The sequence below is a fragment of the Macaca thibetana genome, chromosome 10 (genome assembly GCF_024542745.1).
Source record: "Macaca thibetana thibetana isolate TM-01 chromosome 10, ASM2454274v1, whole genome shotgun sequence".
NCBI lineage: Eukaryota > Metazoa > Chordata > Mammalia > Primates > Cercopithecidae > Macaca > Macaca thibetana.
The window spans coordinates 8,769,180-8,785,709 of NC_065587.1; the positions used below are offsets into that span (position 1 = coordinate 8,769,180).

The 16,530-nt window shown below is 50.1% G+C and overlaps 1 protein-coding gene across 1 annotated transcript; it reads left to right on the top strand.

Annotated features, from left to right (window-relative positions):
* The first annotated feature begins 168 nt into the window (after positions 1 to 168).
* NAGA (alpha-N-acetylgalactosaminidase) lies at positions 169 to 12,838 on the top strand. Its single transcript, XM_050805932.1, has 10 exons — positions 169 to 271; positions 660 to 751; positions 2,468 to 2,603; positions 3,101 to 3,272; positions 3,744 to 3,921; positions 4,230 to 4,324; positions 5,131 to 5,292; positions 7,830 to 8,027; positions 10,097 to 10,240; positions 10,746 to 12,838. Exons 2-10 carry the CDS (start codon positions 736 to 738, stop codon positions 10,878 to 10,880), a joined length of 1,236 nt encoding a protein of 411 aa, XP_050661889.1. The 5' UTR covers positions 169 to 271; positions 660 to 735; the 3' UTR covers positions 10,881 to 12,838.
* Positions 12,839 to 16,530: the final 3,692 nt, after the last annotated feature.

The window sequence follows — 16,530 nt, forward strand, 5'->3', positions numbered from 1 at the left end:
GAAGCCTCGCGGTGTCCGGGCCACGAAGGACAGCCCCAAGCCGGCTCTGCCAATGCTAGCCTCGCTAGCACGCAGGGCGGGACCCCAGTGGGGAAGGGCTTGGGGAGGCTGGGAAGCTGGGCCCCTATGGGCGGGGCACAGCGTTGCTAGGGGGGATTCTGATAGGTTGCGCGGAGGGTTGCCTTCTTGAGGCCCCGCCCTCACTGGAACGCTTCAGGCTTATCAGGTTACCGGAATCGAGTCCGAAGGGGCCGCGGGTCTGAGCGCTTCGGTAAGGTAAGTGCGGCGGGAGGGGGCTCTGCGGTTTTGGGGGGCCCAGGGCGGGAACCCGGACCCGGCTGGGAGTCCGGAGCCTGGCCGCAGCCCTGCCCCTCCGCTCTTTCTGGGCGACCTTAAGGCGGTCGCTGCCTTTTTCTGAGCCCTGACCGGGCCGAAGGCGGCCCGTAGGCGCTCAGGACTCCCAGCACTGCAGAGGGTGTAAGCTCTGACATCCAACACACATTGTTCAGTATTTCTGAAGGAAGAACTCAAGCTCCGGGAAGTGAGGCTGGGGACTGGGCGGGCAACTTGGGGACCGAGTGTAGGATCCACGTCCAAGGTTGAGGGCGGCCGAACTAGCCAGGCAGCCGTGACCCCAGTGCTTTTCTGACGTTTCTTAGCTTCCAGAGCCCAATACATACAGCTGATACACGCAGACCAGATCTGGTCAGGTTCTCGGAAGCTGAGTCCAGAGCAATGCTGTTGAAGACAGGTACCTACACCGGCTGGGGTGGCTTGGGAGGTAGGGGTGAGTGCTAGAGTGCTACAAGGAGGGCTTTGACTGGTGCTTCTTCCTTAATGTGGGTATGTGGGGAGACAGGTTCCCTCTCTCTTTTACTTAGAGCTGGGCAGGAAGGGAGGAGATGCTTCCCCATACAGGAATCATTTCTCCTTTAAAGGGGCCCTTCCTTTCTCACTTCCTCCCCCTCAAGTACAGAGGCCCTATCTGATGTGATATCAACATGTACGGAGAACCGCCTGTACAGTCCCTACAGTAACTCCATATTACAGATAAGGAAACTGAGGCCCGAGGAGGAAAGGGCTCACTTAGGTGAGCTGATTGGGTGCCCGTCCTGGCTGGCTTACTTCTTAAGCCTCTCTGAAGCCTCTTGAGGGTCTGTGGTAGAGAGCAAAGAGCCCTAGACCGGGGCTCAGGAGTCCTGGAGTCTGGCTAATGGCCCCGACTTAAGGATTTTTCAACTTTACTGTGGAGTGAAAGCGACACACATTCAGTAGAAACCACAGTACCTATACAACCATTGTGTTTCAGTATTCAGTAAATTGCATGAAATATTCAACAATTTATTATAAAATAGGCTTTGTGTTAGATGATTTTGCCCAGCTGTAGGCTAATGTGCGTTGTCGCACCTTTTTTTTTTTTTTTTTTTGAGATGGAGTCTCACTCTGTCACTCAGGCTGGAGTGGAGTGGCGTTGCGCAATCTCGGCTCACTGCAACCTCCACCTCCCAGGTTCAAGCAAGTCTCCTGCTCAGCCTCCTGAGTAGCTGGGACTACAGACACTCGCCACCTCAACCCGGTATTTTTTTTGTAGTTTTAGTAGAGATGGGGTTTCACCATGTTGCCCAAGCTGGTCTTGAACTCCTGATTTAACGGTGATCCGCCCACCTTGGCCTCCCAAAGTGCTGGAATTACAGGCGTGAGCCACCGTGCCTGGCCTGTCGGCATTTTTAAGGTAGGCTAGGCTCAGCTATGATGTTTGGCAGGTTAGGTGTATTAAGTACATTTTTGACATAATATTTTCTTTATTATTTTGAGATGGGGTCTCGCTCTGTCACAGCCCAGGCTAGCATTCAGTGGCACGATCTCAGCTCACTGCAGCCTCCACCTCTGGGGTTCAAGTGATCCTCTTGCCTCAGCCTCCCGGGTACAGCACACGCCACCACGCCTAAGTTTTTGAATTTTTAGTAGAGACAAGGTTTCACCTTGTTGGCCTGACCTCAAGTGATCCACTCGCCTCGGCCTTCCAGAGTGTTGGGAATGCAGGTGTGAGCCACTGCACCTGGCTGATGTGATATTTTCAACTTACACTGGGTTTACGAGAACATAGTTCCATGGTAGGCCTAGGAGCATATGTACTGTTAAGTTCTGTATATGGGATGGGAGGAGCTGATGGGGGTTATGGGAAGGACATAACTTCAGGTGTTAGTTTTGCTAATTCAAGCACTGCTGTGGTGACGGCCAGACCTCAAGCCACTGCCTGGCCCAGGCACCATCCTCCCACTTACTGCTTTGCAAGAGCCAGCCATTGCAGGAAGAGCCAATTCTACCCTAAACCCAGAAGTCTAGTTTCCCTTATATATAGGCAGGCAGCCTCTGTAGGGCTGAGCAACATACAGATGGGATGGGATGAGGGCTGGAGCTGTGGGGGCAACTGACAGTCACCATCCCCTCCTCCCTTGCCCCCTAGTGCTCTTGCTGGCGCATGTGGCCCAGGTGCTGATGCTGGACAATGGGCTCCTGCAGACACCACCCATGGGCTGGCTGGCCTGGGAACGCTTCCGCTGCAACATTAACTGTGATGAGGACCCAAAGAACTGCATCAGGTGAGTAAGGTCCACACCCACCTGATGAGCCTTGCCCAGGGCCCTGCAGAGTTGGGGGCAGGAAGTGGAGGGTCCAGTAGAAAAGAGGACAAGGTCAGAGTTCTTCATCCCAGAGACTGCAGCCAGAAGTCACTCGGACTGTCTGACACCTAGCCCCGTGACCTGCCTGGGGCCTCTGTAGGGACTGTCAGGCCCCAGCCTGGTCACGAGGCAGAGACCTTACATGAACCCAGCCCCTGAGATAACTGTTAGAAGGTCAGGCCAGGCCCCGGTACTTCCCCTGACCCAGTCCTGCCTTTTGGCCTGGGGCCAGCCACTCCTTTCAAGCCAGCTTATGGCTTATGGCACAATCCCTGGTGGTCATTTACACTGATACCTGGCTTAGGGCTCAGCAAGGTCATGGTTTTTATAGCCCAGATTCAATCAGAGCTGAGGCAGGGTGTGGGTGAGGGCCGGGCTGGGTCCCTGAGCTACCCCATCCCTCCGCCCCTCACTAGTGAAAGGCTCTTCATGGAGATGGCTGACCGGATGGCACAGGATGGATGGCGGGACATGGGCTACACATACCTCAACATTGATGACTGCTGGATCGGTGGGCGCGATGCCAGTGGCCGCCTGATGCCAGATCCCAAGCGCTTCCCTCATGGCATTCCCTTCCTGGCTGATTATGTGAGCCTGACCCCTGCCCTGCCCTTGGCCTCAGGGCTAGACCACTTCTTTCACCCTGCCTTGCTCAGGGCTCATTTACATGATTGAGATCTCACAGTCTAGCAGGGGGAAACAGACAAATGAACACCAACTTTGGGCCCACTGTGGTGAGAGCCAGAAAGGGCATCTCACGCAGTCTGGGATTCCAGGAAGGTTCCCTGGAGGAGGCAGTTCTTGAGCTGAGCCCAGAAAGATGGCACTGGAGGCGGAGAGGATGGCAGGAGCAAAAGCCTAGGGGCAAGAAACAGCCACTGGGAAGTGTGTGCTGGGGAAGAGGTGGGCCATCATGGGCAGAGGCCAGGCCAGCATGCTGGGATCACCTCCTTTGGTCAGTGGGAGTCACTGGAGGTTTAATGGAACCGGGTCAGATGTGCCTTGAGGAGGCTCTCTGAGGGTCCTGCTTGAGCCCACTGTGTCCTCAAATCCCCACAGGTTCACTCCCTGGGTCTGAAGTTGGGCATCTACGCCGACATGGGCAACTTCACCTGCATGGGTTACCCAGGCACCACACTGGACAAGGTGGTCCAGGATGCTCAGACCTTCGCCGAGTGGAAGGTAGATATGCTCAAGCTGGACGGCTGCTTCTCCACCGCCGAGGAGCGGGCCCAAGGTGAGTTACACAGCTGGCTGGAGCACACAGGCAGATGGGGAGGGTGGCCATGGACACCCACCCAGCGCCCTCCTGGCTGAGCTTCCCAATTCCCCCCACCCAGCGGTTAGGGGGATTGTGGCTCCCAGGCTCCCTAAATATGGGTGGCAGCATAGCCCACCCCAGAAGCATCTGAGGCTCTGGGTATGTGGGAAGGCACCTACTCTTTGGAGCTTGTGTCTTCACATCTGTTGGGAAAAGGTCTGGGCTAAGGCCCCAGACTGCCTCCTGCCCCTCCTCAGGACTGAAACAGATTGGGCTTTCTCTAGGGTACCCCAAGATGGCTGCTGCCCTGAATGCCACAGGCCGCCCCATCGCCTTCTCCTGCAGCTGGCCAGCCTACGAAGGTGGCCTCCCGCCAAGGGTAAGCCATTCTGCGCCCTGCCTGATGGCACTTCCCACACCCAGGCCTCCTTGCCTTCTGAGTGCCAGGCTTCAGGGATGGGGCCTTCCAGAGCCAGGGCTGCTCTCACCACAGGTGCCCATATAGTGATTTGTAGGTGTCTAGAGACCTGTGTAAGTACCCCAAAAGAGCGGATGGGCTCAGCCAGCCCAGAGAGGTGTGTGTGTTGGAGGGAGGGGCAGGCCTTAGAGAAGAAGCCCTTGTGAAGTGGGCTGAAGGAGTTGAGATCAGAGGCAGGAGAGCCATCTGTGCTGGCACACAGCGCCCAGGATCCCAGGAGGTGCCCATTAGACAAGGAGACCCAGAATGCTGGGGAGGTCAGGCAGGTGGGGCCGAGCCTCGGAGTGGCCTGTGGGCTCATGAGGGGTCCCTCAGCATGTCTGACACCAAAAAGGGTGGGCTCAGGCCTGTGGAGCTGAGAAGACAGCAGACAGCGGTTTCTCACGAGAGAACATGGGGGTGGGTGGGTGTCAGGGAGGGTTGTTTGTGGGTGCACCAGCCTGGGCCCACACCCTGGGCTTGACCCAAGCTGGCATGAGAGGGCAGGGTAGGCTCCTGGCACCAGCATGCACAGAGGGGAAACCCCAGTAGCCCCAGAGCAGGGCCACCCTCTGAGGCCCTCCTCATCCTAAGCAAGCTGGTGGGTCCTGTTCTCTTCCCCCTTTCCCACTCTGTGTCTCCTACTGAGCCTCCCCAACTCCTGTGTGGGTCTCTGGGCTGCAGCATGTGATTCTGGTGCTGGACTCTGCCTTCCCCTCGACATCCAGGTGAACTACAGTCTGCTGGCGGACATCTGCAACCTCTGGCGTAACTATGCTGACATCCAGGACTCCTGGCAGAGTGTGCTCTCCATCCTGAATTGGTTCGTGAAGCATCAGGACATACTGCAGCCAGTGGCCGGCCCTGGGCACTGGAATGACCCCGACATGGTACCAGGATGGAGGGGGATGTCCCTAGGCCCACCATCTGTGTCGACCCTGTTCCCCACTGCCCTGTGCTCTCTCCTTCCTGGAAGCTCACTGCCGGGTTCTAGGTCAGCACTTCTGAAATTTGTCCCTGAACTAGTTGCTTTAGACTTGACCTAGAAGCTGGTTTCCAGGGCCCCATCCCCAACATTTTTTTTGTTGTTGTTTTGTTTTGAGACAGAGTTTCGCTGTCTCCCAGGCTGGAGTGCAGTGGCTGGATTTCGGCTCACTGCAAGCTCCACCTCCCAGGTTCACGCCATTCTCCTGCCTCAGCCTCTCGAGTAGCTGGGACTAGACACCCACCACCATGTCCAGCTAATTTTTTGTATTTTTTAGTAGAGATGGGGTTTCACTCTATTAGCCAGGATGGTCTCGATCTCCTGACCTCATGATCCGCCCACCTTGGCCTCCCAAAGTGCTGGGATTACAGGCGTGAGCCACCGCGCCCGGCCCCATCCCCCACATTTTGCATCAGAATGTTTAGGGGAAGAACCTGGGAATGCCCACTGTTAACCATCTCCCCAGGCAATTCTGTTGTTTCTGAAAGCTCAAGAACTTGGGTCTGTAATGATCCTGGAATAAGATGTTATTGCTGTGCAGGTTGAAGATCATGACCTTGCTATTCCTAGTGCCTGGACTGCCCTCCCCCGTCTGCCTCTGATCCTTTTGTCAATGCCCTGCCTCGTCCTCCACAGGCACGACTGGCCCTCACAGTCCTGCTTCTAGCCCTTCCGTTTTATCTCAGTCATTGCCCTGTGACATTTTGTTGTTGCTGCAATTTATAGCTTTATAATTATGTTACTCAACAAGCATTTACTACCTGATTGATTCTATGATTATAAGAATTACAAGTGCTAAGCCAGGAGGAGGGAGCAACCTGGAGGAGCAAGAACTGGCCTGCTGTGGAGTCCCAGCTCTAGCTCTGCCAGTTTACCTTGGGCAAGTAACTTAATTTGTTCTGTGCCTCAGTTTTGTCAATTGGAAAATAAGAATAGTAGCTACCTTATAGGGTTGTTTTGAGCGTTAAAATAACTGAAATGCTTGGCACAGTGATGGGCACATACACAGTGCTTAAATTGTTGTCACTAAGCCTGTAACTTGTGTCCTGACTATGGACTGCTTGCCCTGGGGTCAGGAGTCCCCTTGGTCCATTCAGCTGTGGCTAGGGCACATGGGTGTGGCCAGTGGTAGGTGCAGGGACTTTGTCCAGTTCTGTTTCCTACCACTGTCACCCTGGAACATTTATTGACTTTACCTAGTTTATAAGCTTTTTGACAACAGGAGCCCATTTGATCATCTGAACCAACCGCAATGTAGCCAGGGCATATTACCACCCCCATCATCCCCGCGGGGTTTTTGTTTTTTATTTTTTGAGATGGAGTCTTGCTCTGTTGCCCAGGCTGGAGTGCAATGGCGTGATCTCTGCTCACTGCAACCTCCGCCTCCCAGCTTCAAGAGATTGTCCTGCCTCAGCCTCCCGAGAAGCTGGGACTACAGGCGCCTGCCACCATGCCCGGCTAATTTTTTTTTTGTGTGTGTATGTTTTTAGTAGAGGCGGGGTTTCACCATGTTGGCCAGACTGGTCTCGAACTCCTGACCTCATGATCCACCCGCCTCAGCCTCCCAAAGTGCTGGGATTACAGGTGTGAGCCACCACACCCGGCCTATTTATTTATTTAGAGACAGAGTTGTGCTCTTGTTGCCCAGGCTGGAGTGCAATGGCATGATCTTCTCTCGCCACAACCTCCGCCTCCCAGGTTCAAGTGATTCTCCTGCCTCAGCCTCCCAAGTAGCTGGGATTACAGGCATGCACCACCACGGCCTGGCTAATTTTGTATTTTTGGTAGAGACGGGGTTTCTCCATGTTGGTCAAGCTGGTCTCAAACTCTTGACCTCAGGTGATCTGCCCTCCTTGGCCTTCCAAAGTGCTGGGATTACGGGCGTGAGCCACCACACCTGGCCTTTTGTTTTTTGAGTCAGAGTCTCACTCTGTTGCCCAGGCTGGAGTGCAGTGGTGCAATCTCAGCTCACTGCAACCTCTGCCTTCTGGTTCAAGTGAATCTTGTGCTTGAACAAGTAGCTGGGATTACAGGTGTGCACCACCACGACTGGGTAATTTTTATATTTTCAGTAGAGACGAGGTTTTGCTATGCTGGCCAGGATGGTCTCTAACTTCTGGGCTCAAGTGATTCACTTGCCTCAGCCTCCCAAAGTGCTAGGATTACAAGCATGTGACACCTCACCTGGCCATCTGCCCACCTCCCTACCACCGACTCCATGTTCTTGATGGAAAATAAAAGCTGATGCTCAGATGGAAAGTAACTTAACTCCCCCAAGGCCACAGGGCTGGGGAATGGTGTTTGCTGAACCAGGCCTCCTCCACATGCAGCCATCTTTCCCTAATCCCTAATTGCTCTTCCTCGGCTACAAGTTTGGGGATGGTCCCTGTGTCTACCTCCTTGAGGAGATCAGAGCTGACTACTCCTCTTCTCTGCCCCCAGCTGCTCATTGGGAACTTCGGTCTCAGCTTAGAGCAATCCCGGGCCCAGATGGCCCTGTGGACGGTGCTGGCAGCCCCCCTCTTGATGTCCACAGACCTACGTACCATCTCCGCCCAGAACATGGACATTCTGCAGAATCCACTCATGATCAAAATCAACCAGGATCCCTTAGGCATCCAGGGACGCAGGATTCACAAGGTACTGGGGCGTGGAGGGAAGGAAGGGGAGGGCTGAAGAACTGGGCTCTCCTGAGAGAAAGGCTGCCAGCCTCCCTGGGGGCAACACCTGGGGAGGTACAGGAGTTGCCCAGTCCCCAACCAGGGCTCACCCTTCTGGTTGCTTATGATTGTTGAGGACTGTGCTAGGAGCTGCTCCAACTGTCCTCCTCTTGCTGGGTGAGAGCAGGGCTGAGCAGGACAGCTGAAGGGAGTCGGGGATGAGAGGCATCAGCCATGTAAGTGCACACAGGAAGGGTGAGGCACAGGGCTTCTATACACCTGTGATGGCCTGCGGAGAACTTGGGCTTCCCTCCAGAGCAGGAGGAGCTGGTTTGTTTTTGAGACAGGGTCTCACTCTGTGACCCAGGCTGGAGTGCAGTGGCACAATTTCGGCTCACTGCCATCTCCACCTCCCGGGTTCAAGCAATTCTTGTGCCTCAGCCTCCTGAGTAGCTGGTACTACAGGCGCCTGCCACCACGCCCAGCTAATTTTTGTATTTTTAGTAGAGACACCATGTCAGACTTGTCTCCAACTCCTGGCCTCAGGTGATCCACCTGCGTTAGCCTCCCAAAGTGCTGGGATTACAGGCATGAGCCACTGCACCCGGCCAGGAGAAGCTGTTACAGTCAAGGAATACAACGACTACTAGTGGCTGCTATTTATTGAGTACCTACTATGTGCTGGGAGTTTTAGATACCTTTTCTCAGCAAGGTAGGTATCTTGCCATTTTACGAATGAGAAAACTGAAACTTCAAGAGTCTGAGTAACTATATCGCAAGGCTACACAGTTGGTACAAACAAGACTGGACTTCAGTGTCACCTCAAAGCCTTTGCTATTTTTTTTTTTTTTTTTTTTTTTTTTTGAGACAGAGTCTCACTCTGTCACCCAGGCTGGAGTGCAGTGGCCGGATCTCAGCTCACTGCAAGCTCCGCCTCCCAGGTTTACGCCATTCTCCTGCCTCAGCCTCCCGAGTAGCTGGGACTGCAGGCGCCCGCCACCTCGCCCGGCTAGTTTTTTGTATTTTTTAGTAGAGACGGGGTTTCACGGGGTTAGCCAGGATGGTCTCGATCTCCTGACCTTGTGATCCGCCCGTCTCGGCCTCCCAAGGTCCTGGGATTACAGGCTTGAGCCACCGCGCCTGGCCTTTTTTTTTTTTTTGAGATGGAGTCTCACTCTGTAGCCCAGGCTGGAGTACAGTGGCGCCATCTCAGCTCACTGCAACCTCTGGCTCCCAGGTTCAAGCAATTCTCCTGCCTCAGCCTCCCAGGTAGCTGGGATTACAGGTGTGCACCACCAAGCCCGGCTAATTTTTTTTTTTTTTGTATTTTTTTCAGTAGAGACAGGGTTTCACCATGTTGGCCGGCTAGTCTCAAACTCCCGACCTCAGGTGATCCACTGGCCTTGGCCTCACAAAGTAATGGGATTACAGGAAGCGTGAGCCACTGTGCCCGGCTGCCTTTGCTCTTTACCAAATCCTGGACTCTGGTAAAAAGAAACCTACAGAACTACAGAAGGCACCCATAGAACTGGTGATGCCCAGAGGAAGTAACAATTCCCTGCCAGAGGGGCTGATGGTGGAGCTGGGCCTGGAGAACCTTCTGGAGGATGGCAGTTCACATCCAGCTCCACTCTCCACCCTCCTGGAACAGAGATCACTGTTCCCACTGGACAGAACCCTCTAGGCCAGCACTGGCAGCTGTTTGGGGCCGGCACTCACGTGCTGTACTGTCGTTGCTTCCCCGTTTCTGCGTTTATCCCTCCCATTGTCCTATGAGCTTCTGGGGCAGGGCCTCATGCAGCATTTGTCTCAGTGTGCTCGCATAGGGGTCGGGCTCAGAGTAGGTGTTGATGAGTATCTGCTGAGTCAGGGAAGGCAGGCAGGTAGGGTTAGATAAGCTGGGGTGCTAGAGGCCTGTGGCATCCTCCCTAAGCCTGTGTGATATGGAGCTGTGAATTGGGGGACCCAGAACTCAGGGAGGGCCAGGAAGGCAATGGTAGGTCCTGTCTAAGCAAGGGACCCCAGCCAGTAGCCATCTTCTGTGCCCAGGAAAAATCTCTTATCGAAGTGTACATGCGGCCTCTGTCCAACAAGGCCAGCGCCTTAGTCTTCTTCAGCTGCAGGACCGATATGCCTTATCACTACCACTCCTCCCTTGGCCAGCTGAACTTCACCGGGTCTGTGACATACGAGGTGAGCACCCGGCTGCCTGCAGCCATCCGCCTGGGCTTCAGATTTCCGTGGGAGGGTATTGTGGGGGGTGGTTGTTCACATATGGCCTCCCCTGAGCCGTGGGCTTAGGGCCTCTGGCAGGTGCCCATGGGGAGTTGCAGGCACTGAGAGCTGCAGCACAGCTGTGCTCTGCACCAGTGTTTTCAACCTATGCAAACAGAACTACTGCATATAAATATGAATCCCATTAGCCTCTAGGGCTGTACTCCTCCCAAGGGTCAGCCCTTGCTGGCACATTCCTCACAGTTTTCCAGGGGCTGGGGCTTTCTCCACTGCCTGTGCTTGGGCATCTGTTGGATTTGCTGGTGGAGAAGTGATGGGGATTCGGGGCTCCCACTTCTGTAGGGCATACTGGAAGCCCGGCACAGACAGGCCAAAGTCCAGGAAGAAGGCTTCTACATCCTCTAGGGGGGTCTCTGTGCAGCCATTCTCATGGTGGCATTGGTGATGTCCCTCCCCACTGCAGGCCCAGGACGTCTACTCAGGTGACATCATCAGTGGCCTCCGAGTTGAAACCAACTTCACAGTGATCATCAACCCTTCGGGGGTAGTGATGTGGTACCTGTATCCCATCAAGAACCTGGAGATGTCCCAGCAGTGAGGAGCTGGGACATAGGACAGGCTGTGATGGCACCACTGAGCCTAGACCATGGATCCTTGGCATGCCCAGGGCAAGTGGGCAGGTTCTCTGCTCCCCAGGCCTGCTTGGTGACTGACCCCATCATACCCAAAGTGCAATCTCAGGGCCAGGTTCTATGCCCTGCCCAAGCGTAAACCTTCTTGGAAACTTTTGGGGCAATTTTCCTGTGGCCTTCCTGGCCTCTACTTCGTGTGCGCAGCCCCACAGACGTTGCTGAGCAACTCGCCAGCCTCCCAAGCCCCATGCCCATCAGGACTCTAGCCTCTGACCTTGCTGCTGACTCTGAAATCAGGATTTGGAATTTTTCAAATTAGGAGTAGAGAGATCTGACCTCTTGTCAGGAATGCCCATGAATCGTGTGATTGGCTTTTCTACCCATAGAGGGCCTTGCAGGCTGATACCACCTGGGAGTGAGGGTCACAAAGGAGACCTTGGCACCTTCAGGTCACCAATAAACCTGTTCTTTAATCAAGTAGTTGTAATATGGACCTGGGGTACCTTTAGTTAGGGACTCTGGTGGCACTACACGGGGTGCTGGATTCAAATCTCACCTCTATGGAAGATGTTTGGCATCTTCTGGCCCCTCCTTTTCCAAAGTGACCGGAAGATTGTACTTCCAAGAGATGCCAGACTTGCCTCACACCCAGGAGCTGCCCCTGCTGTGCCTGGTATGCTGGCAGTGGTGATGGTGACCTCCTTTGCAGCCAGGTTGTCACAACACAATGAGGCCAAATAGCAATGCTCCTAGGTCCTGCAGCTTGTGCTCTGCCCAGCAGTGCCCCTGATCCAGCACTTCAGCCTGCTCTTCTCTCTGGTGGCTCCACCCCCACCCCTACTTCTTTCCCTTTATTATTTCTCTCCCAATCTGGCTGCAAAGGAGGTTCATATTCCCCAGATGTGTCCACAAACCTGTCCAGGAGTTGTGTCTTAAAATTGATTTCCTGTTCCTCTTCCTTAGGACAGGGGTGACAGTCAAAGCAAAGGAATGATGGGTTCTTGCCTATCTTGCTTTGGTCCTTATTTCCCAAGCCTTCCTCTTTTAGCCAAGGCTACAGGGCATTTGTCTTCCCTGGTGGCTCTCTCCCCTTTGGAGAGAGCAGGTGGCAGAGCAAGCTAGCTAGGTCCTCCTTGGGCTTTGAATGTGGGAGCACCCAGTGCCCCAGGCCTTGCACTGTCCTGCCCAAGGAGTATTTCCTGGGTGGATCTCCCATACTCCTCAGGGTTCTGAGGTCCTTGTATTTAGGGTATGGTGTAAAAACTTACATGTACACATTTTGTTACATCACTTAAGATTACTGGAGCTTCACTGGTTAAATATAGGGTCACCAGAGAAAGTTCCTTTCCCCAGTTGATATCTTGAGGCTGTTGAGAAACTTAGGACAGAAGCCTACCTCATCCCAGGCCTCTGTCCTTGAAGGCCTGCCCCTCTGTGCATAGCTCTGGCTTTGGGTCTTGTTCATAGTGCTGTTCAAGCATAATGGAATAGTCTCAGGTGGGGACACCTCTTGCCAGCTCCAGGAAGGCTTTCCCACCAGTCTGGGATGTGGTGGGAAATGAGTTGAGACCAGGGACTTGGGAGTTGGGTCAGAGTTGAGCCTGGACTTAACCAATTAACTCCCTTGCCTTTCAGCCCAAGATAGCTACATGTCTTTACTTGCTGTGTAAGTTATCCTTTTGTCCTGGGGGCGCCTGATTGATCTTGTCTCTTCACCCTTCATTCTTTCAACAAACATGCCATCTATCTCCCAGGACATTTATTCCCTTCTATTCAAGGCCAGTTAGGAATGCAATTATTTTTTCTCAGTTCAATACAGACTTGTTTGGACCCAAGGTACCCTTTCTCTTTTTAAAAACTTTTTATCATGAAAACTTTCAAATACAAAAATAAAATGGTAGAGTGAACCTCCATGTATCCAGCATCCAGCTCCAATAACCATCAACTTGTACCATTATTTAATCTCTCTTCCTACACATGCTCTTCTGATGTGTGAGCTAGAGTATCTGAAAGGAAATTTCAGAAAACCCTAAAAACCACTATGTCTCTAACAGATAAGGGCTTTAAAAATACATACATGGGCTAGGGGTGGTGGCTCATGCCTGTAATCCCAGCACTTTGGGAGGCCAAGGTGGGTGGATCACAAGGTCAGGAGATCGAGACCATCCTGGCTAACACGGTGACACCCCATCTCTACTAAAAATACAAAAAATTAGCCAGGTGTGGTGGCGGGCGCCTGTAGTCTCAGCTACTTGGGAGGCTGAGGCAGAAGAATGACGTGATCCTGGGAGGCAGAGCTTGCAGTGAGCCAAGATAGCGCCACTGCACTCCAGGCTGGGTGACAGAGCCAGACTCCATCTCAAAAAAAAAAAAAAAAAAAAATATATATATATATATATACACACACACACACACACACACACACACACACATATATAACATTAATACAATTTTCTATCCAACAAAACATAATTTTAAAATAATCTAATAACCAGTCTATGTTCAGTTTTTGGCAGTTGTCTCAAAAATCTCTCTCTATAGTTTGTCTGAATCAAGATCCAGTAAAATGGTACAGCACGAACCACTGGAAGTTTGCTCCCTTCATAAAAGCATTGAAAAACCTGCCACATACTATCAAAATCAACTTTCACAGAACTCTGGAAATTAGCCAAAAGCTTGCAACCCAGAAAACTTCAACTAAAAAAAAAACACACAATTGAATTCCAGTAGGAACAGCAAGCTACGTGGTATTTTACCTTATTACCAGATTTTAAATCAGCTATTTTAAACACGTTCAAAGAGCCAAAGGAAGCCAGGTCTAAAGAAATAAAGGAAAAAGAATAAGAATGATGTCCAAACAGAATAACAAAAAAGAGAGAAAATATAGTGGGGAAGAAAGCACAAATTCTGAAGTTGGAAAGTACAATAATTGAAATACAGAATTCACTGAAGAGGTTTAGCAGTAGATTTGACAGAAAAAGAATCAGCAAACTTGAAGATAGATCTGTTGAAATTAACCTCTCTGAGAAAAAGAAACAAGAATGAAGAAAAATAAGCAAAACTTCCAAAACCTTTAGGATACCACCAAATGTACCAATATACACATAAAAAAAAGAAAGGGGCAGAATATTGGAAGACAGAATGGTTGAAAATGTCTCACATTTGATGGAAAATATCTACCTATCCAAGAAGCTCAATGAACTCCAAGTAGGTTAAACTCAAAGAGCTCCATACCTAGACATATCATAATCAAACCCTCAAAAGACAGAATGTTGAAAGCGGCAAGACAAAAGCAACTCATCACACAAAGTAGTCTCAATAGGATTAACAACTGACTTCTCATCAGAAACCATGGGAAAACAAGAAGGCAATGGGTACATTTAAAAATAACCAAGAGTATAATTGGATTGTTTGTCACAAAGGATAAATGCTTGAGGAGCTAGATACCCCCTTTTCCATGATGTGATTATTACAGGAATGCAATGTCTGCATCAAAACATCTCATGTACTCCATAAATATATACACCTACTATGCATCCACAAAAATTAAAAATGAAAAAAGGCAGTGGGTTGACATATTCAAAGTGTTGAAAGAAAAAGACTATCTATGAAAAAATCTGTATTTGGTCAAACTATCTTTCAAAAATGAAGGCAACATGAAAACGTTCCCCAATAAACAAAAACAGAGTTCATCTCTAGCCAACCTGCCCTACATAAAATACTAAAGGATGTTCTTCAGGCCGAAATGGAAGGAAACTAGAAGTAACTTGACTCCACATGGATAAATACAGAGCACCAGTAAATGGAACTACATAAGTAAATACAAATGATTTTGGTTTGTAACTCATTTTTTTGTCCCCATTAAAAGGCAACTTAAATGCAGTAATTATAAACTAAGATGGGTAGACCATGTATAAAGATGGAATTTGTAACAATAACAGCATAAAGGAGGAGGGGAACAGCCATATAAGAAGCAAAATTTTTATATACAAGTGGCATGAATTAGTATTAATCAGAATGAGATAGTTGAGAATAAGATGTTAATGGTAATCCCTATGGCAGCCACAAAAACTTTAAAAATATAGTAAATATATGACAGATAAAATGGTACAAAATAAAATGTCTAACCCAAAAAGAAGCAGTAATGGAAGAAATGTGGAACAAAAGAGATTTAAGACATAACGCACAAATAGTAAAATGGCAAATGTAAACCTTATCAATAATTATATGTAAATGGATTAAACATAGATCGACAGAATGCATTTAAAACATACACACACAAGTACACACACAATCCAAAAATGTGCTTTATTTAAGAGACACTTTAGACTCAAAGACATAATAAGTTGGAAGTAAAAGGGCAGGAAAAGATACACCATGTAACTGGTAGCAAAAGTATTAGGGTTGGGGGGGGTCTATGTTAATATCAGAAAAAGACTTTAAGACAAAAATTGTTACTAGATCCAAGATTTTATAACATTGAAAGGATCAATCCACCAAAAAGATATAATTATACACAGTAGTATACCTAGCAAGAGTCCAAATATATAAAGCAAAACCAGACACAACTGAATAGAGAAATAGATAATTCAACAATAAGTGTTAGAGACCAACACATCACTTTCAATAATTGATAGAATGAGACAGAAGTTCAGCAAGAAAACAGAAAACAACATTATAAACCAATTAGACCTAACAGACATCTATAGAACATTCCACCCAATAGTAGCAGAATATACATTCTTCTCAGTACAAATGGAACATTCTCCAGGACAGACCATATGTTAGGCTATAAAATAAGTATCCCTAAATTGTAAAAGACTGAAATTCCAGGCACGGTGGCTTACACCTGTAATCCCAGCACTTCGGGAGGCTGAGTTGGACAGATCACCTGAGGTCAGGAGTTCCAGATCAGCCTGACCAACAGGGTGAAACCCCATCTCTACTAAAAACACAAAAATTAGCAGGGCGTGGTGGCAGGTGTCTGTAATCCCAGCTACTCTGGAGGCTGAGGCAGGAGAATTGCTTGAACCCTGAGACAGAGGTTGCAGTGAGCCGAGATCGCGCCACTGCACTCCAGCCTGGGTAACAGAGTGAGACTCGGTCTCAAAAAAAAAAAAAAAAAAAACTGGGCATGGTGGTGGGTGCCTGTTGATGCAGGAGAATCTTTTGAATTTGGGAGGCAGAGGATGCAGTGAGCCGAGATCACACCATTGCACTCCAGCCTGGGTGACAGAGTGAAACTGTCTCGGGAAAAAAAAAAAAAAAAGACACACACTTTCAATCTCAGTATCTACCAAAAAGCTACAGTAATAAAAACAGTGTGGTACTGGCATAACAATAGATGTACAGTTCAGAGTCCAGAAATAAACCCATACATCTATAGTTAATTGATTTTTTTTTCTTTTTTAGACACCAGGTCTCACTCTGTTGTCCAGGCTGGAGTGTACTAGTGTGACATAGCTCAGTGCAGGCTTAAACCCCTGGGTTCAGGCGAACCTCCCACCTTGGCCTCCCCAAGCACTGGGATCATAGGCATGAACCACTGCATCAAGCCAGTTAACTGATTTTTTTTTTTTTTTTTTTTTTTTTTTACACAAAGGTTCTAAGACCCTT